This window comes from Periophthalmus magnuspinnatus, chromosome 9 (genome assembly GCF_009829125.3).
Source record: "Periophthalmus magnuspinnatus isolate fPerMag1 chromosome 9, fPerMag1.2.pri, whole genome shotgun sequence".
NCBI classification, from domain to species: domain Eukaryota; kingdom Metazoa; phylum Chordata; class Actinopteri; order Gobiiformes; family Gobiidae; genus Periophthalmus; species Periophthalmus magnuspinnatus.
The window spans coordinates 32,187,837-32,214,006 of NC_047134.1; the positions used below are offsets into that span (position 1 = coordinate 32,187,837).

At 41.5% G+C, this 26,170-nt stretch overlaps 1 protein-coding gene across 1 annotated transcript in view; it reads right to left on the reverse strand.

Moving 5' to 3' along the window:
* Nucleotides 1-26,170, reverse strand: part of ppp3cca (protein phosphatase 3, catalytic subunit, gamma isozyme, a) — a 57,335-nt gene that overhangs the window by 9,528 nt on the left and 21,637 nt on the right. Inside the window, 5 exon segments of the mRNA XM_055224051.1 lie at nt 6,167-6,204; nt 6,206-6,265; nt 6,267-6,308; nt 9,634-9,779; nt 14,962-15,073. Coding sequence (XP_055080026.1) covers nt 6,167-6,204; nt 6,206-6,265; nt 6,267-6,308; nt 9,634-9,779; nt 14,962-15,073 — 398 coding nt within the window.

Genomic DNA, 26,170 nt, shown 5'->3' on the forward strand with positions numbered 1-26,170 from the left:
TTGTTTTCACTCTCTAGTACCAGCAGTAAAAACCATCATCAAAACACAGGTCTGAACCTAACATCAAGTATAGATATATTTTATAAGCAGCTCTTGAGGTCAAAATAAGTTTTCTGTGTACTGTCTGCATCTAATTATGAGGTGTTTTATTTTTCAAGAACCAGGACATGTGCAGTTAGCGTGCTATTTGTTGTTAGCTTTGCGGTGACTGTAAACTCTGCTCTCAATTCTGACAGTTATGAAATAGGCTTATAAACTCATCACTGTAAATGATTAGGATACACAGAAGGTAAGAGAGGAATAATTTTGGGCCACTACAAACCTTTTAAAATAGACTAGATCTATTTTTCAGATTCTGAAAACAGCACAAATCAGGTACAGTATCTTTAACTGGGTCTAAACCAGGATTAAAATCTGTCAAGTGTGTTTGAGTTAAGGCTCTAAAAGAATCGTAATGAAACCCGAGATAAAAATATTTAGCTTCCCTTCATAAAGTTTGGCACTTGGCACACAATAACTAAACTGGGCATAGACCAAGACTTGATCAGGTTTTTTGTTAGGACTCGATCAAAGACCAAGATATAGTTGAACCATGACAACCCCACACTAAACCAGGATTGGATTAAAACGGGACTTAAACCAGGATTTAACTTCGACCAAACCCATGAATAATGTTCACTTAATGCATTTAGTCATCAGGGTTTAAGGTGTCTTTATTTGTACCAACAGGTAAATTTTGTCTGGCAGTGAGCCAGCTCATTCATTCACACTTATACACATATTCATCTGGAAAAAAGACTACACTGCTGACTAAAAGAACTAAAACCCCATTAGAAACAATACATTAAAAACAAAAGTACAAACACGGCACATGTGCAAAGGGACATAAGTAGCATAATTATAATAGCATCACCTGTTCAGGGCACTTATGCGGCTGGAACAAAGGTGATTTTAGAAGTGCTTAGTTTTACAGAGAGGCTCTTTAAACCTCTGTTGTGATGGGAGCAGTTGGAACTCATTATTACATCAAATTGCATAGATTTGTGTTACTTTATAAAGTATTACTTAAATACCAACTGCAGAATACATAACAAAAGCATTGGACAGTTTATAGTTAAATTCCCTTTAATCTCTTTCCATAAAGTAACAATCCAATTTAACTTCTATGTAACGTCAGTCTGGTAACGTCAATCCTAGAGAAAAGATTGCTTGTTGCATACAAATTATTTTAATTGTGCTTGTCCAATAGTTTTGAAAATACAGTTGCACAAAGTTTATTGGGACTATTAACCTGTGTGGTGTGAGTCACTGAAAGAACTGTATAAACCGTCTGACCCACAAAAACAAATTACATTTCCGCTTTTGTCAAATGGCCTCTTTTAGCACAATTAGCCCTGCAGAGGCAATTTAAGCAAACAGACACATTTAAAACAGGGCAATGATTCATGAACCACATTCTGAGGCTGCACATGGAAATAAAACGTACAAGATTATCCAAATTAGAGTTATCAAAACTATCGAAAATCAGATATTAATCAATACAAAAACTATTACTACCTTTTGAGCTGGTATCGATACTGAAAAAGTCCCATTCACAGGACAGAAATGAACCTTTCCTGAATAGCTTTAAAAATAATGGAACCTACTGGACGGTTGAGGGATTACACAGATATAAGGTCACATGGGAATTTAAAATAAAGTACTACAATTTAATGTTGAAAATCACAGTGGCAGAAAGGACTAAGTGGGCGGGGCACTAAAACGTGTTCCCGACTCATGGCTTGAAATCAGGTGCAGACAAATTTTAAGACCACGATATGTAATACTGCTATATATTACATCCAGTTTACATTAAGCAAAGACTATACTTTTACCACCCATCTACTTTTTCAACTCACTCCTCCTATTGGCCAGCCGTCATGCTCTGATTGAGTGACAGGAAGACTGAACCAATCACAGTGAAATGTGAACTTTCAAAAGAAGAGCTTAGTTATGTCTTTTAGCTACACAAAGGTAGAAAGTTTACATGAATAAAGATCAAATTCTAAAATCATGAGTTGTTAAACCAGACAATTCCTTGAAAACTATAGGTGTCTTGCCTGAGAATACAACAATAGTGCAATCATTTCCATTAGAACTGCAAAGGACTAATTTATAGATTCACTTTTTACATATGTCATGCAAATAATACTTGCCTTATATTTTGGGACCATACTTTTGTATACATTTTTCCTACTCAAATGGCTCAAATGAGTAAATACGGAAATAATAAAAACCTAAACGTATACTATACTATTCCTAGTAATATTAATACCACTCTGATTTGATTGATATCCTTATGTTTGTTTAGGCATGTGAGCATATAGCATTGATTGTTATGGTAAATATGCTTCCACTATATATATATATATATATATATATATATATATATATATATATATATATATATATATATATATATATATATATATATATATACATATACCCATATATATATATACCCCTCCCCGAACCGCCACCTTAACGTGGTGGAGGGGTTTGAGCACCCCGAATGATCCTGGGAGCTATGTTGTCGGGGGCTTCATGCCCCTGGTAGGGTCACCCATGGCAAACAGGTCCTGGGAGACGGGTCTGACTAAGAGCGGTTCAGAAGCCCATCATGAAGAGAAATCCAACGAGGCCGTTTACGTCGCCCGGACTGGCGTTACCGGGGCCCCACCCTGGAGCCAGGCCTGGGGTGGGTGCTCGGCAGCGAGCGCCTGGTGGCCGGGCCTTTCCCCACGGGGCCCGGTCGGGCCCAGCCCGAAGAGAAACGACGTGGGGCCGTCCTCCCGTGGACCCACCACCTGCGGGAGGAGCCATGAGGGGCGGGTGCGGAGAGATCCGGGTAGCAGTCGAAGGCGGGGACCTCGACGACCGGATCTCCGGACATGGAGACTAGCTCTGGGGACATGGAATGTCACCTCGCTGGGGGGAAGGAGCCTGAGCTTGTGCGGGAGGTTGAGCGTTACCGGCTAGATATAGTCGGCCTCACCTCCACGCACAGCTTGGGCTCTGGAACCCATCTTCTTGAGAGGGGTTGGACTCTCCATTTCTCTGGCATTGCCCGCGGGGAGCGGCGGCGAGCTGGTGTGGGCTTGCTCATTGCCCCACAGCTCAGCCGCTGCGTGTTGGGGTTCACTCCGGTGAACGAGAGGGTCGCGTCCCTGCGCCTTCGGGTCGGGGACAGGTCTCTCACTGTTGTGTCGGCCTACGGGCCAAACAGCAGTGCAGAGTACCCGGCCTTCTTGGAGTCCCTGGGAGGGGTACTAGACAGTGCACCAACCGGGGACTCCGTTGTTCTCCTGGGGGACTTCAACGCCCATGTGGGTAACGACAGTGACACTTGGAGGGGCGTGATTGGGAGGAACGGCCTCCCCGATCTGAACCCGAGCGGTGTTTTGTTATTGGACTTCTGTGCTAGCCACAGCTTGTCCATAACAAACACCATGTTCGAGCACAAGGGTGTCCATCGGTGCACGTGGCACCAGGACACTCTAGGTCGGAGGTCGATGATCGACTTTGTTGTCGTGTCATCTGACCTCCGACCGCGTGTCTTGGACACTCGGGTGAAGAGAGGGGCTGAGCTGTCAACTGATCACCACCTGGTGGTGAGTTGGATCCGCTGGCGGAGGAGGAAGCCGGACAGACCTGGCAGGCCCAAGCGTATTGTGAGGGTCTGCTGGGAACGTCTGGCGGAGCCCTCCGTCAGGGGGGTCTTCAACTCCCACCTCCGGGAGAGCTTCTCCCTGATCCCGGGGGAGGTTGGAGACATGGACTCCGAGTGGGCCATGTTCTCCACCTCTATTGTTGATGCGGCTGCTCGTAGCTGTGGTCGTAAGGTCTGTGGTGCTTGTCGCGGCGGCAATCCCCGAACCCGGTGGTGGACACCGGAAGTAAGGGATGCCGTCAAGCTGAAGAAGGAGTCCTATCGAGCCTTGTTGGCTCGTGGGACTCCTGAGGCAGCTGATGAGTACCGGCAGGCCAAGCGTGCCGCGGCTCGGGCAGTCGCAGAGGCAAAAACTCGGGGTTGGGAGGAGTTCGGGGAGGCCATGGAGGAGGACTATCGGACGGCCTCAAAGAGATTCTGGCAAACCGTCCGACGCTTCAGGAGGGGAAAGCAGTGCTTCACCAACACTGTTTACAGTGCGGGTGGAGAGCTGCTGACCTCGACTGGGGATGTTGTCGGGCGGTGGAAGGAATACTTTGAGGATCTCCTCAATCCCACTGTCACGTCTTCCGAGGAGGAAGCAGAAACTGGGGACCCAGAGGCGGACTCGTCCATCACCCTGGCTGAAGTCACTGAGGTGGTTGGCAAGCTCCTCGGTGGCAAGGCTCCGGGGGTGGATGAGATCCGTCCTGAGTACCTCAAGTCTCTGGATGTTGTGGGACTGTCTTGGCTGACACGTCTCTGCAACATCGCGTGGCGGTCGGGGACAGTACCTGTGGAATGGCAGACCGGGGTGGTGGTCCCTCTGTATAAGAAGGGGGACCGGAGGGTGCGTTCCAATTACAGGGGAATCACACTCCTCAGCCTTCCCGGTAAGGTCTATTCCAGGGTACTGGAGAGGAGAATCCGACCGATAGTCGAACCTCGGATTCAGGAGGAGCAGTGTGGTTTTCGTCCTGGTCGTGGAACACTGGACCAGCTCTATACTCTCCATCGGGTCCTCGAGGGCTCATGGGAGTATGCCCAACCAGTCCACATGTGTTTTGTGGATCTGGAGAAGGCATTCGACCGTGTCCCTCGTGGTGTCCTTTGGGGGGTGCTCTGGGAGTATGGGGTCCGGGGCTCTTTGCTAAGGGCTGTCCGGTCCCTGTATGACCGGAGCAGGAGCTGTGTTCGCATTGCCGGCAGTAAGTCAGACCTGTTCCCAGTGCATGTTGGACTCCGCCAGGGCTGCCCTTTGTCACCGGTTCTGTTCATTATATTTATGGACAGAATTTCTAGGCGCAGCCAGGGGCCGGAGGGGGCCTGGTTTGGGAACCACAGGATTTCATCTCTGCTGTTTGCAGATGATGTTGTCCTGATGGCTTCTTCAAGCCAGGACCTGCAGCAGGCACTGGGGCGGTTTGCAGCCGAGTGTGAAGTGGCTGGGATGAGAATCAGCTCCTCCAAATCCGAGGCCATGGTTCTCGACCGGAAAAAGGTGGTTTGCTCTCTCCGGGTGGGTGGTGAGTCTCTGCCCCAAGTGGAGGAGTTCAAGTATCTCGGGGTCTTGTTCACGAGTGAGGGAAGGATGGAGCGGGAGATTGACAGGCGGATCGGTGCAGCGTCTGCAGTGATGCGGTCGCTGTATCGGTCCGTTGTGGTAAAGAAGGAGCTGAGCCGGAAGGCGAAGCTCTCTATTTACCGGTCAATCTACGTTCCTACCCTCACCTATGGTCATGAGCTTTGGGTAATGACCGAAAGGACAAGATCGCGGATACAAGCGGCTGAAATGGGCTTCCTCCGCAGAGTGGCCGGGCGCACCCTTAGGGATAGGGTGAGGAGCTCGGTCACACGGGAGGAGCTCGGAGTAGAGCCGCTGCTCCTACACGTTGAGAGGAACCAGCTGAGGTGGCTCGGGCATCTGCTCAGGATGCCTCCTGGACGCCTCCCTAGGGAGGTGTTCTGGGCATGTCCCACCGGGAGGAGGCCCCGGGGAAGACCCAGGACACGCTGGAGGGACTATGTCTCTCGGCTGGCCTGGGAACGCCTTGGGGTCCCACCGGAGGAGCTGGAGGACGTGTCCGGGGTGAGGGAAGTCTGGGAGTCCCTGCTTAGACTGCTGCCCCCGCGACCCGGCCCCGGATAAGCGGAAGAAAATGGATGGATGGAGATATATATATATATATATATATATATATATATATATATATATATATATATATATATATATATATACTCATATATATCTCAATCAATGTGAAATTGCTATTTGAGTTGCTGCTATTATTGCAGATCATAGAGTACGCTGCAAAGACCAAAATATCATGTCCTTTTATAGAAAAATGTAGTACCTAGGTTAGACATGGAATGCATGAGATCCTTAAACGTAAATGGTAAATGGCACAACTTGTCACAGAAATCACAATTAGATTTTTTTCAAAATGATGCAATCCTACTTCCTGTCTGAATGTGTACCTGAAAAAGTAGGAGCAGCCTCTGACAGAGTTGTGGTTTGAAGTGCTCGGAGGTCTTCTCACTTCCGTAGTCCTCCCCAGGATCGGCCCAGATCAGGTCCACACATGGGTCCAAAGGCTGGGGGCTCCTTAAAGCGGTCTAACTGTCAACCATAACCACACAAGCACAACTGTATCAGATACTGTACATTCTAGTTACACTGATTATGGTAAATGATCACATTTTTATATAGCCTTTTTCCATCTTCAAGGCACTCGAGGCACTTTACATCAAGGAGCCACACACCCATTCATACACATTCATACATCAGTGTACACCAGGGGTGTCAATCATGAGGCCCGGGGGCCGGATCCGGCCCGCCTACAGACTTGATCCGGCCCTCAGCTGATTTGTAATAAAAATACACTCAGCAAAAATAGAAATTTATTTATTCTTTTTTTCTGATTGCTAGCAAAATAGCATCATCTTCGAAACGTAATAATGAATAAAACAAAGCTGCGCTCAAAGCTACACACAAGCACTTAAATGACATTTTGAAATTGGCAGCTACTTAGGATATGATGCCTGATATTGATGCACTTGTGCAGGCTAAAAGATGCCAAGTTTCTGGATCAAAAACAAAGCATGACTAAATCCTGTAAAATAAAAAGGTAAAATGCTGATGATTTTAGGTCTGGATCTTTCTGTTTTTGTTTTTATGTGCAGAATGTTGAGTTCAAATCATTTCTGTATTAATCTGCACATGCTCTAATAAAATCTAAATGTTTGTTTGTTTGTTTGTTTTTTCAAAATGACAGTATTGAGTTGTACTGCACAAAAATGAGACAGTTTCTGGTTGTTCTTAATATTTTATAAAGGAACAGTTCTCTTCAATAAACATATTTTACATGTTTCGCTGCACAAATGTTTCTACTTATTGTTAGTATTTATGCTGCGAGTTTTCTGGTCCGGCCCCCTTGAGATCAGATTAAATTGTATGTGGCCCCCAGACCAAAATGAGTTTGACACCCCTGGTGTACACAGACACTGGGGCAAGGGGGGATTAAGTGTCTTGCCCAAGGACACAATGACAGCATTCATCTGTGGGAGCTGGAATCGCTCCGCCAACCTTTGGGTCAGTGGACAAACACTCCAACTGAGCTACTGTCACCCTCTATATATAAAAATATGAGCATGACCATTTAACTGTCAATCACATCCACACAAACACACCAGTGATTACACTGACACTTTTTACTCCAAACATTTTCTATCTATTTTCTGTCTATTTTTTATCTTGAGTGAACCAGGAAGTAAGTCTAGTGTGCTGTTACCATGGTAGTTGTTGTAAGCATTACAGTGGTGTCAAAATTCCGCCCTGGTCTCTGAATGTTGAGTCACAGTGAATAATTAGGTTGCTAGGAAGGTGTTAATAAACCCAGAGGCACGTTAAAGTTTGGACTATGCATATGAATGTACGTAGTATTATATCTAAATGAGATTACATTACAGACTAGGCAGATCAAACCTGGCTGTCACATAAAAGAAGTGATAAGCTAATCAGTATTAAAAGTTACAATTTTTGTTCAATGTGACAGGCAATCTAAAGGAGGCGGCATTGCCATTTATGTCAAAGATCACCTGCCTCTGGACTTTCTATTCTCCAGCTCAAAGCCTGAATGTTTTGAATATCTGTCTCTGTCTGTTAGTTATGTAAATGATCCTGATCAAAAATTGGCTATTGCTGGTATTTATCATGGATCTTTAGCCACTAAAAATGTTCTTAATGATCTATTCATGATGCTTACTAACCTGGAAAATTATGAGATCCTAATAATGGGTGATATAAATATCAACTGGCTGGAGAAAGAGTCCGAAACTTTGACTAGACCTGACCCAAGAAATTTAAATAAAGGCACACTTAATGATGTAATCTTAAACTTCATAGTTATAAGGCAAATTGTGTTTTTCTGCTTAATTTTAGTGACCATTGTCCAATTGGATGTAGTTGAAATACATAAGTGAAAAAGAGATGTCCATATGTAAAGGTTAGAAGATTGTATAAACATTTCAATGAGCAGGCCTTCATCTCTGATCTGTATTACAGTGATATCAGGCTAACGATTCCCTGACCCTGATATGGCTTTCAACGCTTTTATTAATACATTTAATGAAACTGTAGACCGACATGCACCTAAAAGAAAAATTTTAATGAAAAAACTGCAACAATCCTTGGTTCAACTCGGAAATTGCAAGTTTAATTAGAGAAAGAAAAGCTGCCTGGAAAACTGCACACACAACTAGGTCAGATTTGGATGCGCAAAAAGAGAAATACATGATTATCAGCAGTCAGAAAGGTATGTCTGCGCTGAAAGTTCCAGAGGACAGTAAGTACACCTAGTATTTATACATTACCATCCGATACTTTATTTGATTCAGAGGTCTTAAATGCTCTCTGCTCCGTAGACCCAAAGAAGACCACAGGAGCTGATGACCTTGATCCAAAACTTCTATTTGTAGCTGCCCCATATTTAATTCAACCTCTTTTACATATTTTTATCGATTCAAATGGCAGTTATATCAGAATTATGGAAACAGCACATGTTTTGCCTTTATATAAAGGTGGGACAACTAAAAATGTAAATCATTTCCAGCCAATATCTAAATGACCTTGTCTTGCAAAAGGTTTAGGAAGGTTAGTTGCAAAGTTAGTTGCAAATCAAGCTATGGTTTATAGCAAACAATGACGTTAAATCTGTCAACTGGACAAATCTTGTAGGAGTGAAGACGTCTTCACTCCTACAAGATTTGTCCAGTTGACAGATTTAACTTCATTGTTTGCTATGGATCAGACCTGGACGACTGAGGGTCTACACAGACAAGCTATGGTTTATTTAAATAAATGCTCCTTATCAGTCAGGTTTCAGAAAAAGGGATAGTACTGTCACTGCAACCACAAAAGTTTTAAATAACATTTTCTCAGCCCTTGATGACCAACAAGATTGTGTAGCTCTGTTTATTGATTTAACTAAAGCTTCTTAAATCCTGTGTCTGAAGCATACTGGATTTGACAATGCTACTTGTAATTGGTTCCAAAAATTCTTTTAAACAGAACTCAGGCGGTAGTAGTCGATACGTTTAAATCACTTTAAGTAAAGGAGTGCCACAAAGCTCAATTTTGGGCACCCTACTTTTTACTATTTTTATTAATTCTGTTTGTTACAATTTAAAAGAAAGCCACATAAACAGATGATGCTGTTTTGTATGCAAATGCTCCCTCTGCTGATCTGACACTTTTAAAACTGCAACAAGATTTTAATTAAATCCAAAATTCCCTCATAAATCTTAAACTGTCTTTGAATACAAATAACACTAAGTATATGATTTTTTTTTCTAAAAAAAACATTTAAGTAACATGCAAGCTACAAATCTTTATGTGCTAAAGGGCACATCGATTGAAAGAGTCTTAACCCTAGGTGGTGACTTACTTTGCGGATGTCATCTAAACAGTTGATTTCGGGGGAGAGTCCTCCATGCACACAGAGGAACTGCTGGTTGAGCAGAGCGGCGAGGGGCAGGCAATCAAAGGCCTCCATACAGGCGTCGTACACACGCTCAGAGTATTTGATTTTACCTTTAAAGCGAGACAGCAGAAGATACAGAGGAGTAAGAGACTAGGTATTCTAATTTTGGTTACATTATATTATTAGAGGAAGGAATTAATCGTCAATCTTACTAACACATCTTCCATTAAAACCCTTATTTTAGAAATGATGGGACATTTTGTGAAATGACAAAAAAAGCACAAAAAAAAGTATCATTCATTATTATTATTATTATTATTATTTATTAACATTATATGATATAATACAATGACTTTTTTCAGTTTTACAGTACAACAGTCAATTTTGAACTTTTGAACTTATACAAATAGTTTACCCCATGTCATAACTGGTTCAAAATAAATAATATATAAATACTGTAAGCACTATTTGCGTGTATTGTTTTTCCTTTATAGTACAAACATATTATTGGCCCTCATCCAACCCCTTTGAAAACAGCATATTTAAAGGTGCACTATGTATGGTTTTGGTTGGGGGTTAGTCTCCGTGTTGTCTCCATGGAGATTTTATTAATTTGCTTGGAATGCTCCTTTCTTACAGTGAGCAGGGTTGCCTCTCCACAGATCTGACTTAACTTGCTGGTCTCAACAGAAATACAAAGGTTAATACTGAGGAACATTCCAGGCAAAGCAATAATATCTTCATGTAGGCAATGATACTGGACCTTCCACTGGAAAAGATACATAATGCACCATTAAATTATGCTTTTTAGCAAAAAAAATGTGCAATTTTATGTTGTACGTACACAAAATCGCATTATTGTGTACTTTAATCTATTAATTTGTGCCATTGCAGTGTTTTTCATTGTAAAACCCAATAGGTGAAATGGTCAACAAATGTGTGTCAGTGTCCGAGTGTCAACATGAGCTGCCCCGCCTCATGCCGAAAGTGGCTCAGTCGTCGTCACGGTGATGCAACAGACCACTGCACTGTGTGGTGTTATGTTGATGTCACAGTAAACACTATTAGTTGCACAAGCCTCAGGTCAGATTAAAGCAGGAGGAAGGCCATATAAGGCATTTACAGAAGGAACTACACTCCTAATATGGTCAACAAAGCTCAGGCGGCTAAGTCATGTCCCTAAGTGGCACTATGCTATTTTAACTGTCAAGCAAATCATAGGGACGTATAGGTGATGAGTTTAACGTGCATTTTTCTAAATATTACTTTGTGTGGTGTAGGGCATTTAGTGGTTTTAGTTAGTCGACTCATCATTTTATTTAGATTACAAGAATTTATATGGGACAACAACAGAAATCAGAAGTTAGTGAGTGAATGAGTGAGTTAGCTGAAGTTTTGGTATTTTTTCATATTTGTATTTTATGTAAAAAGGCAGATTAAACTCATGATTCACAAGTTTTATCTGTCTTTATATAAATACGAAGAAAAAAAAAAACTCTAACACTGACAGAAACTGAAACAAAAATGAGAAAAACTACAACTGCTGAGTTTGGTCTGACTGCCCCAATCTGCCTTATATTTACTGAATGTTGTAACGTCATCTAACTCACCCAGCAATTGATACTTTGCAGTGACATTGCGCTGGGGGAGTTTTATATGTATGCCTATGGCGGAATGTTCAGTAGTTACCATGGTGACACAATGCACACATTAGCAAACACTGACCAAATAGATTTTCAGGAGCCTATCATTAATACAAGTGTTCATGGTCCAGTTTAAGAGTATGACTTTGGAAAAAAAGGTGAGAGTGACTAAACTGTTAGTTAAGGCTAGTTAGCTTGTGACTGTAATGTTATGTGAGAGGGAAAGTTTAACAAAACAAATCAGCTCACCTGCTGTAGTTTCAGCTAAATCAGTTCTTTATGGTCAGATTGTATTAAAACAAATCTCAGATTAGTCTAACTTGAGTACCTGAACTTCAGAGAGAGCAGTGCCTGCAGTTAGCATCACATCCCCAGGGAATGTTGATGACATCAGCTGCAAAGTATCAATATCATGGCGTGAGATTTGAATATATCGCTATATATGTATTTTCACCCATTTTCTTCTCATACGGCTTTTCAACATCATAAAATCATTCTTCGTGTCCTTCGGTGCGTTCTCCTCTCCTTCTCCTCCGGTGAACAGCGAGGTGCGTGGGTGGGCTCTGGTGCTCAGTGACAGAAGACCATTTGCAGCTGGCACAGTGGTTTTCTGCGTGTGCCATTGGGAGTCTTTGTCTAGGAGTTTGCATACTAATACATCCACACCTGCTCCACGCTCCAGCACAGTCCAAACAGACAGTGAGAAATACCGTAAGGAGTTAGCGCTAAAGGCTAATGAGGCTGTCAATACTGTAGTGGAACACTGACAGGGAGAAGAGGAGAAAAACTGTGTGTTTCTAAGTCCATTCTATTCTATTACATACAGGTAAAAATTGACAAAATTGTCAAAATGTCTGAAATTTAGCCTACTTCTAAAATAGACATTTGATTGGAAATGGCAAAGACCTGAGGGACTAAGGACTAAATTAAATTCTCACTGTTTAACATTTTAGCCCAAAATATACTGCAATTAAAGCGTGATTTTATTTTTATTTTATTTTGGATGTTTTTATTGCACTGAAAAACATTTAAAAACATGCGTCCTTACTCTGTTTGCGCTTGGAAATCTCCACAAACCTGGAGGAGGACCTCATTCTGCTTGTTTCCATGGAAATACTGTTCCTTTTGTTATAATATTCCACAGTATGGCAAATCTCGATGAAGAAGGTTCTAGTGGTTTTAACCATCTGTTTCCATGGAATCATGGACATGCTATCACCAGAAAGTACCACTGTGTTGCTTTAATAGACTTTTATCATATAGAGGGATGCCAACGTGTTTTGATCATGACTTTTGGCAATAATTCATCAATAATTCGTAATTTCAGGTCTGATTTGTTTATCCTTGAAAAGCACATGCCTTTTTTATTGTTTTTCCTACACTTCTGACCCAGAGAAGTACTCATGTTCTATCACCTGTTGCCTCTATCACTCACATGTCCTCTACTTGTACTGTTGTGCTTTGTTATCAAGTCAATGATGAATAGGCCTAAGTAAGCATTAAACAACAAGGAGCCATGCGTTATGCAGTTTTAATGCACAGCTCCAAACTGTTTAATGCTCTTATGCTGCAGCTCTTAATGTGAAAAGCCTATTGACTGTCTGTAAATATCCCAAATATCAGTTACTTCAGTGTTTTAAATTAAGATAAGAAATTCTACTCAGAGCAGTTGACCAGTTGTTTACCCATTGCTAAGGTGATGACATGGAGATCGCCACAGAGCAGTGATATAGAATGTGATTTAACTGTAGCTGGATTACTTGTACGTTATGCAGTATGAACGCACGGCAATTAGCCAATGGAATTCTCACTGACCATGGTATAAATTGTCTTAAAGGTTAGGGTAGTACCGTAAATTTCGGACTACAGAGCGCACCTTGATATAAGCCGCACCAGCTAAATTTGAAGAGAAAATCAATTTTGTACATATATAAGCCGCACCTGAATAAAAGCCGCAGGTTTTCATATTGTAACATGAGATATTTACACAGAAAGACGGTGCACCGACACGCTTTTTTTAAACTGTGCCTGAAAATTAGCACCAACACGACAACAACACGGGATGAACACATCTGCAGGTTTAGAAAATAAAGCTGCACCAACACGGAAAATCTGCTTTTATTTCCTCTGAAAACTTTTGTTGTCTTTTTACATTGACCAAGTTGGATTCATTGATGTCGAGCTTACGTGCAGTGGCTCTATTTCAGGGGTCGGCAACTCGCGGCTCCGGAGCCGCATGCGCCTCTTTCCGCCTCATACTGCGGCTCTGCGTGGCTTGGGAACTGACAGACACAGCTCACAGTCCTGCGTAAAGAGCCCTGATTTTCAGACGCTGTGCGCACAGGGGTCAGGAGCAACTTTGGCCCGTCCCTAATGACACACTAATAAGCTCGTCCGTAGATGTATCATGAAAATCCTGCTGGAAATCGCCACAGAAATCTATTTGATGTAGTAGCAAAAGTACATTATCTGCTCTTGTCTCCGCGGTGACGTATCACGTATAACACATCAGACACGTCGCACAAAAGTAGAGCCACAAGCGAGTGAAAATGAGCCAAAACAAAAGTCTTTGGAGAGCTTTTAACAAAGGGGAAAAGGACAACTGAGGAGCCAGAAGAGGAGACTACGACCTCCAAGAAAAAGAAAGATAAATTTAACAGACAATGCCTACTTAAAATCTGGGTTTGTCGCTACAGGTGACTCACGCGCACAGTCCGCTCTACGTAACATACGGGAAAAGCAAATAAGGCAATGAAACCTTCAAAACTGCTTTGGCACATGGAGAATAAGCACCTGGGATTAAACGATACGCTACGAGTTTTTTTGTTGTTGTTTTTTTAAAGAAACTGCGGAGTAGAGTAGACATAATCACATAATCAGCGCGATGCATGATGCAGCGGTTTGGTGAGTTGTATTTTTTTATGCACTTAAGTTGTTTTTGCCATATTTATCTGCCACGTGTAGAAGGCTTGTCCGTGAAAGTAAAACCTACATTATTCCGTTACATTATTGTTGTTATTATACAGTGTTATCTTCATTTTAGATGTCAAAAAGTATTTGCGGCTCCCAGTGTTTTATTTTATGTGGAAAGTGGGTCCAAATGGCTCTTTGCGTGTTAAAGGCCGACCCCTGCTCTGTTTCCTTTCTGTTTCTTTATCTTAAAAACTGCATCATATCCATTTCATGATGCGCAAAATGATCGTTCAAAATCAAAACTAGTGAATTCTTCAGAGCAGAATCTTTCCCCACGTCTGTCTCACTTTTACGTTTACAGCTAGAGAGCGCCCCCCAGGGGCCGTTATCCAGTAAAATTCCATATATAAGCCGCACTGCTGTAAAAGCCGCAGGGTTCAAAGCGTGGAAAAAAAGTAGCGGCTTATAATCCGAAATTTACGGTATATATAGCTTGTCTTTGGGTGCCTGTCACTCTTGCCTCGCAGCAAGAACTTCTGGATTTTAATCCCAGCTGGGTGGGTTTCCTTCAGTCACTGTGGTTTCCCCCATCAACCCTTGCACAACACTTGCACAATAAACAAAATTCTCCAGCTAAGGTATTCCTAAACCAAAGAAACTGGCTATCTTATTGATTTACAAGAACCATCATGCCCATCCAGTTCTCAGACTGAGGGGGATATGCGTGTGCACTCACATTCTTGTTTGAAGGTGAAGTACTCGGTGAGGTGGCGACATTCGTGGTTCCCTCGCAGCAGGAACAGAGTTGTGGGGTGGTTGATCTTCAAAGACCAGAGGTAGAGCACGCACTGCAGAAGGAAGAGACAGGAGAGATTGTTAGAACATCCGTACAATATAAACAATCACAATGCCACTTTTTGGATACTCTTAAGTGGTTTTAGATTACTGGGCAGTGTATGCTTTGTTTCGGTTCTCAAGCCAAATATCCAATCAGGAAGCACAATGAGCCCAAAAGTGTGAGCATAACACCAATTGGAAATAAAGCTAAAAGGGCTCTCTCTGATTTGAATCATCCCTATCTACACCGCTGCACCTGCAGTCAATCATGAATCAGTGCTAGTACAGCCTCTGCAGCTCAGTCAGTGATTTCTGGAGGTTCTGAGCTTTGAGCACTTGAGGCCTGTCCATGTGCTTTTTTTTAAACAGTAAGCGTAGGCTTCATACCCTTCCTTAAAGCAGTTAACATTTGTCAACATTTTCTCTAATTTGTAAATGTGTCTGTAAAATTGCAAAACTAAAAGCAAAATAATTCAGTGTAGCCTGATCTTGCTGCAAGTGCAAAGAACTCTGCTTGTTTCTCAGATTTGAGTTGATAGTCACCGTGCTAATACGTCATCATCCTCTGCTCACCCTGTGGGACATGGAGTCACTCCTCTTGTGTTCAAATTCAAAATGCAGAAGTATTGCGGACTTTATTGACATGTATGTACTGCACAGAGGAGTAGAGCCGGGGCACAAGAGATCACCTGGCTGTGAGGATGCACTAGCGCTGATGAATACTACGAGTGCTAGAGTTTTGGTAGCCAGTGTTCAGATCAGAGAGAGTGTTTTTAGGTTTAATTACAACTGATAGTAGGAACTGGCAATCCAAATGAGAGACTGATGTGAGGCTCTTTCTACTTCCTGACTGGATAATGAGGCTTAAGAAACAAAATACCGAATAATGTCTAATGTTTTTATAGTTAAGAATAAATAAACAATACTTTTTTTTATCAGTAACAGCAATATTTGATTTGAACATGTACCTCATATCTGAGGAAACAGTCATGTTTATGAAATGTTAACCTGAATTTCTACATCCCCTATCTTTAACAAATGTACATGAACATGTTTTAGAGGTCTAAACAGAGTTGGGCAGTTTAATTCCCATGGATATTTTATAGGTAAACCTACATTATATTTATTGGGGTGAATTCAGGTGAAATGGCACTTTTTGGTAACAGCATAAGGAAACAATGACATGTTAAGGCCATTTTCATATTTTCATACACATGTGTAAACATGACTTATTTTGACAATGAGCCACACTCACAACAATTTAAGACCACAACTGATGGGTGGCTTTTTAATACTCAAAGGGTTAATAGTCACACTTTACCTGAATTCACCGTACCCAAACAGAGTAACTTGTGCTTTGCTGATTGGAATCATTCAATTATAATCATTCATCTCTAATATCCCCATTAGAACACATAAAAACGCAGCCACAGTCATGAAGCAATGATTAAAACAAATGGTGTTGTCAATTGGAGCCCCCTTTCTATAAATAAAATCTGTTCTATGAGCTTCATACAGCTACAGAGCTGTTGTTCCCACGGCAACAGCAGATGGATTGGTATATATGGGAGTTGCTATAGACCACAGTCACACAGGGTCATGGCGAATGCGCTGTGCAACAAATGTTTATTGACTAGTGCATACGTATCGTGGATAATAGTGCTATTAGGCTTTTTAATACACTGAGTCCATGTGACGTCACAACATTCTGAAGGTTTTACTGCTTTATTTTTACTCTGATGGAGAACCAGTAGGGCCATGGAATTAAGCATGTTTCAGACATAATTACAATATTGCCCTGAACTATTTAAAGATGACAAAAAAAAAACCTTTGCCTAAAAACTCGAGCAAGCAAAACCACTCATCCCCTGCAGTAGGGCTGAAACTAGTATCAAAACCTGAACTAGAAATTATGAATAAGTATCAATTATAATCAATCAATTATATAAACAAAATTGTACCTTACCGGAATAATTTAGAATGGTCCTGATTTATATAAAAAATGTAATATCTTGATAGTGTTAATCTACAATGGCTTAAAACTCTAAATCAGAAAAAAATAATAATATATGATATGAAGGTTTCTCCTCCTCTACAGGTAACATTTTGACATAACAAAAATTATTACAGTAACAATGAAGATATTTTTTTTCCCTAAACTAGCAGATCTAAGGGCACAAAAGAATTCTGTGTTTTAATTTGCTGGTAAATCTTCGAAAAGCAACTTTGGCCACTGTAACTACATTTGCTAACCAAATTGCTTATAAAAAAGGTAAACATTTGTGCATTTGTTTCTGTTTTAACTAAAACAGAAGACATGAAACTCTTTGACAAGTAGCACTTTAAATTCTGCACTTCAAAACCTATTCCACTCTGGACTGTGGCTCCAATGGCATCAAATTGCTATCATCAAGAATGTACATTTGGAAACTGATAATGTAAACCTATACTCTCAAACAGGGGAGGGTGAATTGCCAATAACTAAAATGCTAAATATAACAATCTTTATTTATTAGGCCCGAGCCCCTACAGGGCGTAGGGCCTATTGCTTCCGCAACGATGAGTGCGAAGCACTCATCGTTGCAGACTGTCTTCACGAAGTTGCGCGCGAAGCGCGCAACTTCGTGGCAGCACCGCGACCTTGCACAGACTCCTGTGTCCTAGCAACCCATGCCGTAGGCATGGGACATGCATATTTGTTCTTGCTAGCATGTCAGCGTCAACATTGAGTCAATGGGCGAAGCCCATTGACTCAATGTTGACGCTGACGCAGCGCGAAGCGCTCCTGTCCCCAAACACACTCCTTTCATCGAGCCCTATCCAAGCCTCCATGCCGCAGGCATGGGCCATACTTGTTACTGCTAAAATGAATGGAAATCAATGGGAGGTCAATGGCGGACCCCGACGCCATGGCGAATGACGAGCGCGTTAGCGCTCGTCATTCGCCATTGACCCCACGGTGACGTGGGGAAAGTCGAGAGCTTTCAAAAAACGTATAATATGTGTTTCTAATGTTATCGGATATATTGTTTTTGCTAAAAATATTATTATTATTATTAGGCCCGAGCCCCTACAGGGCGTAGGGCCTATTGCTTCCGCAACGATGAGTGCGAAGCACTCATCGTTGCAGACTGTCTTCACGAAGTTGCGCGCGAAGCGCGCAACTTCGTGGCAGCACCGCGACCTTGCACAGACTCCTGTGTCCTAGCAACCCATGCCGTAGGCATGGGTTTGCATATTTGTTGTTGCTAGCATGTCAGCGTCAACATCGAGTCAATGGGCTACGCCCATTGACTCGATGTTGACGCTGACATGCGTTAACAGGAGTCAATAGGAGGAGTCGCCCCCCGTCGCCCCCTGCACAGACTCCTGTATCCTAGCAACCCATGCCGTAGGCATGGGACATGCATATTTGTTCTTGCTAGCATGTCAGCGTTAACATTGAGTCAATGGGCGAAGCCCATTGACTCAATGTTGACGCTGATGCAGCGCGAAGCGCTCATGTCCCCAAACACACTCCTGGCATCGAGCCCTATCCAAGCCCCCATGCCGCAGGCATGGGCCATACTTGTTACTGCTAAAATGAATGGAAGTCAATGGGAGGTCAATGGCGGACCCCGACGCCATGGCGAATGACGAGCGCGTTAGCGCTCGTCATTCGCCATTGACCCCACGGTGATGTGGGGAAGGTTAAGAGCTTTCAAAAAACGTATAATATGTGTTTCTAATGTTATCGGATATATTGTTTTTGCTAAAAATATTATTATTTTTATTATTTTTTTTTTTATTCTTTCTTCTGCGCTTTGAGCAGTAATTTGACCCCCTGAACATATTCAAAAACTCACCAAATTTTGCCCAAAATTCAGGTCTGGCGAAAAATTTATTTTTTTATATGGTGCATCATTGGGCATAAAAAAATGGCGCGACTGCGCCCCCTGCAAAAGTCAAAATACATTGCGTCAATGGGAGACGTCCCGACGTCAACTTTGGCGTAGAGCCACGAAATTCGGTACACGCATTCTTCAAGTGATGCCAAAAAAAAAAGATTATTATAGCCACGCCCTCGGATGCACCGGAAGTCGGCCATCTTGGATTGAAAATTCCAAAATGCCGAGTCAGCGTTTTCGCTGACCTCGCATTTTCGTCAACTCCTCTGAAGGCGCTTCACCGGCTGGGCTGAAAATCACTGTACATCATCTAGACAAGTGGGGCATCAAAAGTTATCCAATTTATGATGATCCCATTTACGGTTTCCGTGCGGTGAAGCCGCAAAATTCCATCGGAATTTTTGCAATTTTCAAAAGTCAAAATTTGCTCCCGTTTGCGCATGCAAAGTCCGATTTTGCTCAAATTCGAATCAGTTGTTAAACTTTCCGGCATAAAGCTACGCATTATGACAGAAACTAAATTGGCGCGATAGCGCCCCCTACAGAACATCTAATATATTTGTATGGAAGGCCAAAAATTTAGTTTTCCCAAATGTTACCAAATTTGACACAAAATTCCATTGGGTCATCCCAATCAATAAAGCCAATCAGACCTATGTCGTCTTTTGCACCGTGTTGCCATGGCGATGCGCCAAACTGCCAATGTTATCCTAATGGGAAACCTCCCAATTTTTCCCATTCATGGGAAAAATATTAGTTTCATGGAATAATGTGAAATTTGGCACCATGACTCCTCATGTCATCCTGATCAAAAAAGTCAATCAGACCCTTGTCATATTTTTCACTGGGTTGCCATGGCGATGCGCGAAAGCGCCCATGTTATCCTAAAGGGAAAATTTCCAAATTTTCGTACATTTCAAAGTCTTATAACGACTTATTACCGTCAACGACGGACATAAAATTTTGCACAGTGATTCTTCAGGTCGTCCCCGACAAAAAAGTCCGGGGGGGCCAAGTTTGTATTTTGCACGGTGTTGCCACGGCGATGCCTGCAAAACCCATGTTTTTGCATTTTGTGCATCAGCACTTCCCATGTGTTTTGACTTGTTTGGTGACAAGTGCAGCCCAAAGCCGCAATAAAAAAGGGACAAGTGGCGCGTTAGCGCCACCCACAGGGAGTGCCGGGTCGGCCGAGTGCGAAGCACGGCCCGCGAGGGCCGTTCGATGCCGCTTGCGGCTTTAATTTATTTATTTTTTTTTTTTTCTTCTTTCTTCTGCTCTTTGAGCAGGAATTTGACCCCCTGAACATATTCAAAAACTCACCAAATTTTGCCCATAATTCAGGTCTGGTGAAAAATTTATTTTTTTATGTGGTGCATCATTGGACATAAAAAAATGGCGCGACAGCGCCCCCTGCAAATGTCAAATTTTTGACGTCAATGGGAGACGTCGACGTCAACTTTTTCATACAGCCACCAAATTCAAGACATGCATTCTTCACGTGATGCCAAACAAAAAAGATTATTATGGCCACGCCCTCTGACATACCGGAAGTCGGCCATCTTGGATTGAAAATTCCGAAATGCCGAGTCAGCGTTTTCGCTGACCTCGCATTTTCGTCAACTCCTCTGAAGGCGCTTCACCTGCAGGGCTGAAATTCACTGTACATCATCTAGACAAATGGGGCATCAAAAGTTATCCAATTTATGATGATCCCTTTCACGGTTTCCGTGCGGCGAAGCCGCAAAATTCCATCAGAATTTTTGCAATTTTCAAAAGTCTAAATTTGCTCCCGTTTGCACATGCAAAGCCCGATTTTGCTCAAATTCGAATCAGTTGTAAAACTTTCGGGCCTAAAGCTACTCATTATCACAGAAACTAAATTGCCGCGATAGCGCCCCCTACAGAACATCTAATACATTTGTATGGAGGACCGAAAATTTAGTTTTCCCAAATGTTACCAAAGTTGACACAAAATTCCATTGGGTCATCCCAATCAATAAAGTCAATCAGACCTATGTCGTCTTTTGCACCGTGTTGCCATGGCGATGCGCCAAACTGCCAATGTTATCCTAATGGGAAACCTCACAATTTTTCCCATTCATGGGAAAAATATTAGTTTCATGGAATAATGTGAAATTTGGCACCATGACTCTTCATGTCATCCTGATCAAAAAAGTCAATCAGACCCATGTCGTATTTTTCACTGGGTTGCCATGGCGATGCGCGAGAGCGCCCATGTTATCCTAATGGGAAAATTTCCAAATTTTCGCACATTTCAAAGTCTTATAACGAGTTATTCGCTTCATTGAGAATTGTGAAATTTGGCACAGTGATTCTTCAGGTCGTCCCCGTCAAAAAAGTCCAAGGTGCCAACTTTGTATTTTGCACGGTGTTGCCATGGCGATGCCTGGAAAACCCATGTTTTTGCATTTTGTGCATCAGCACTTCACATGTGTTTTGACTTGTTTGGTGACAAGTGCAGCCCAAAGCCGCAATATAAAAGGGACAAGTGGCGCGTTAGCGCCACCCACAGGGAGTGCCGGGTCGGCCGAGTGCGAAGCACGGCCCGCGAGGGCCGTTCGATGCCGCTTGCGGCTTTAATTTTATTTTTATTTTTGCATGTCTTCAAATTACAATAAGAACATCTCCCACCTGCCTTAAAATAGCCCAAAAAATATGACTTATTATAGATAGAAGAAGAACACAATTTTCCCCTGTTTTGAATTCAAAGCTCTCAGCTCTGAACAGCCCTGGCCACTGTCCTCTCTGTACTGGCCTCTCTCATATGCAGATGACATGTATTGTATGTAAATGTCCTCCCCCTCTGGCTTAGATCAAAGTGAATTAGAATAAACACATCACATTGAATAGAGCCATCACGCGCTGCGAGATTTAGACTTTAGCAAATTGCTCGTCTGGTGAAAATGATGAAAACGTTGCTTCAAAAGGTGGCGGTGGCCGTTGGCGTTGCTCGGGAAACGCTGTGGGCTCAGGGCTTTACCACGAATGGCACTGTCAGTCACAGACACAATAAACATGCAGCATCTTATGAGTACATCTTATGAGTGCAGTCAGTACTATAACATTATGAAGCTGAGGCTAATGTTTACTTAAAGAGCGGGTATTTGATTCTATGAGGTATTAACTGTTAACATATAACATATTTAGATCACCATGTTATCTTTTATTGTTTTACATGTTTTAATTCCTTTGCTCCCTGCACTAAGCCACTCCCCCTTCAGATCACAACACAATCAGCATGCATCCCAGAAATGAAACTACTGCACATTGCATCAGGTTTGACAAGTTGCTTTGTACAGTTTGGTATCATGTTTTTGTATATTCATGGAGAACTGTTGTGTGGAGGCATGAGTGACGTAGGCTTGTGGGTGGAGAATTGCACAGAATTTTACAGCTAACCATAAGGAGGGTTTGAATAGGGGCCAGGAGAGATTGATAGAATACTCAAACAACATGCATGGAAGACATCTGAAAGCTCTTCAGGCATGTTTTTGATGAGGGAACATTATAGCATGGTAAAAAGGTAAAAAAAAATTTGCATAATGCCATCTCTTTAAAGAGATACATCATGCAACATGTTCAGTCTGTATAAAAACACAGAGATATCATTCTGATTTTCCCCAGATATTTTCATATCGTACATAACTTCAACAGTTTTTAAGTCCATAAACCACTGCTGGACTCGTTCTGATCATTTCTGAGGTCAAATTGCATTCACAACACACATATGGCTATGTTAGCATAGCATTCACTTATTCAACATCTAAACTGCACTCTGGATAAAGACCTATCGTGTTTTGTGTTTTCCAAATCTTTACAAGTGGCTGTACCCATTTTTTCTGTGTAGTTGTGCAAAATGTGTTTAATTTGAATTAATTTAAAATATTGTAAGCAGCTCTAAGGCAGAAATGAGACCGTTTATTCTCAAGAAGAATTAGGAGGTGAGCTCTTAACGCAAGGCAAGGTAAGTTTAATTGTATAGCACAATTGGTACACAAAGTAATCACAAAGCAAATGCTTTACAGCAGGCATGTCCAAACTGCGGCCCGGGGGCCAAACGCGGCCCTCAGACCAATTTTTCTTGGCCCTCAAGCTTCCAGGTGAATTAGCCTGTATTTCTTTAAACAGTACTTTTTACTGTATATTTCTGAAAATCTGCTTCAACAAGCCCTTATCAAATATTTAATGTGTCCCATTGAGGATGTAAGCATGAATAAAGGTCTAGCGGTTCAGTCTAACTTGTAATAATAACACACATTTGAAGTATTCACTGTATTGGCGACCAGTCTATGGCCCTCAGTCGGCCCTCGGCTTTGTCTGATTTAATATGCGGCCCTTCATGAAAAAAGTTTGGACACCCCTGCTTTACAGAATAAGAAAGACATTAAAATCACAATACAACAAATCAAAACATAAATAAATATAAAATGAACATTAAAAGAGAAGAGTGCAGAATAAACACCTTTCAGTCATAAGCACAGCTAAACAGAACCGTTTTGCATGCTAGCATGCTAGTTGTTGTTAGCATAACTATGACAGCAAAACTCCGATCTGGCCTCTGATAGTTTGAAATGTGCTTATAAATTCATCAATGTGAATAATTAGCTATAGGAATAAGCTAGGAATGTATAATGTAAGTGAGGATTAACTGGAGTTTGGATCACTGCAAACCGCTAAAAAACTAGTTTTGTTTTTCACATTATGACAACAGTAAAAATCAGGAACAGCACCATTAAGTTAGAACACCAGTGAAATCCCAAAAACTAATGCCAAAGTGCTCTAAAGCAAAGTGAAAAGCCAACTGAAGCCAGAATAATATGTGGTGTGTTCACTTTAAGAGACTGTTATTTGATCTTATGTCAGTGATGATACAGATTCATAAAAAATATATTATGTAACTAACCAGGTCAGAGTTGGTTCACATTACTCATTCACTCAGTCACTTTTGCTAAGTGTACACGACAGAACTGAGACAGATGCCTTGGGCTTATAATATTGCTCAAGGACACAAGGACAGTATGCATGACCCACTAACCTGAATAACTCTACCAATACTGCTGCAGCTTCTCCAATGCACCACGCCAGTATTTATAGATTTACAAATATAATTCTCAATAACAAAAAAATAAATAAATAAATAGGCCTGCAATCAAATTGTGTTAAATTGTGTCAGTTAAAATGGATACAATTAGCAAATTGCAAAGGCTACTATTTTTGAAGTACAATCATTTCTAGGGATGGGCGATATATCAGTTCCAGTATCGATATCCAATAACAATATTTTTTTTCAGTCTCTGTGTGCCCTTTTGGAATAGACTAATGAGTGAAAATGGAAACAGAACAAATTATTTTATATTCCAGATAAATACTTTTTTTTATTTTTGCAAAGGTGAAAATCTAATTTGTGATCTTTACTTCAAGATACATTTGTGGGTCTTGCTATGGATTTTAAAAGCTAAATATCGGTATTGGCAAATATCAGTTATTGGCGATAGCAGGCCAAATATCGGATATCAGTATAGGCTCAAAAACCACACTGGCCTATCCCTAATCATTTTCTTATTTATTTATTATTCTATATAAAAGGCTGCTAACTCTGTAGTTTCTTTCTGGCCAATTCTTCTGGATACGTTTAAAAATGTGAACTTTGATTTGCTTTGTTTTTTTTAATTCTAGGATTCTGTTCTAATTGCAATGCTTGTCAGATACATCACAATTATGTATTCAGATATTTTGCATAAAGCATAAAAAATGCATACACTAGTACAGGGGTGTTCATTACGCGATCTACCTGTCGATCGCGAAGACATTTTGTGTAGATCACGTCCTGTCATCCATCCAGTCACATGACTAATATACAGGACAACAGTCAGATTACACCTGACTCTAGGTCACATCATGGACGCTGCATAAACAAACGCGAGTTAGTTTAACCCTATAGCGTAGGATCCTATCGTCGCCGATAGAGCGCGGTTGTGGACTTTCCAGCAGCGTAACTCCGCAACTAGTCGTGCACTTATTCAAATTCACACGGCGTCTCAAAGCGGAGACACGGGGCTATCTAAATATTTTACCATCATTACGGTAATCTGCCTCTGTTGTCCCTCGAAGGCGACGAATGAGAGCGCGGGGCTGCGGGGATTTTCACTCATTTATTCGATGCGTAAAAGAAAAAATACGGATGGATGTGTAAAATAGAAGTAGTTGTGTGAAAAAATGCAGTAAATTCTGATACTTCGTTTAACATGATTTTTATGGCTAAAAAAAAAAAAGACAAAATCGTAATCCACATGATTATCTCTGTTATCGCTTTCAAACGAAAAATGCAATTTTACTCCTGTCTGTCAGAAGCTTCTGCCCGAACTCTGCATCCCTCACTGATTCTATTCAGTGTCAGAGCAGTAATCATCATTCAAGTAATTATGAACATGTAAGAAGTTCAGTTGTGTTGTGCAGTATTATCTCATAACGTTGTGCAAAGTCCATCAAAATGCACTGTACATGTAAGAATTCATAATACATTTACAAATAAATATATGTTTAACATCATTTAACAAGTCATTTAACAAGTCTGAGCACCCCTGCACTAGTACCTCTAAAACAATTAAGTTGAAAACTACATGAAATAACTGCTTTTGTCGTCTCAATGGGGGCCTCAATTGTTAATAGTATAATACCACTCCCACAGAGCGCTGTACTGGTTTGACCCTGGACCAGACCTTTAAAAAGGGTCTTGTAAATCCACGCAGCCATTTGAAAACCTCGGCCTTATTTTTAACTGTTCCAATCAGTATGCATGAAATGTGCCCTTTGGAGTTGTCATTGAAACAGCCTGGGAGACAAGGAGCAGGGCAGCACGGCTTATACTTCAGCCGAGGCCTCCAGTTCAATCAGCAGTAAAAAGGCACAAAAGAACGAGGTATAGTATGATTGTCATTGTTATTGATTGTCAAGATTGGACATTTGTAAATATGTCATTTTATATTTTATTTTTTTGGTTTAGTTTTTATTTATAGTTTATTTTTGACAAACGTGCCCAATCCGATTTGCCTTTTTGTTGTTTTAAAAATTTTAAACATACCCAGAAGCGTTCACATGACAGAGTGAGAAAATATGGTATGAACTGTTACATATTGAATGATACAGCAGGTGCAATAACAAAACATTTTGTGAAATGTAATTCCTAACTTTGTTATA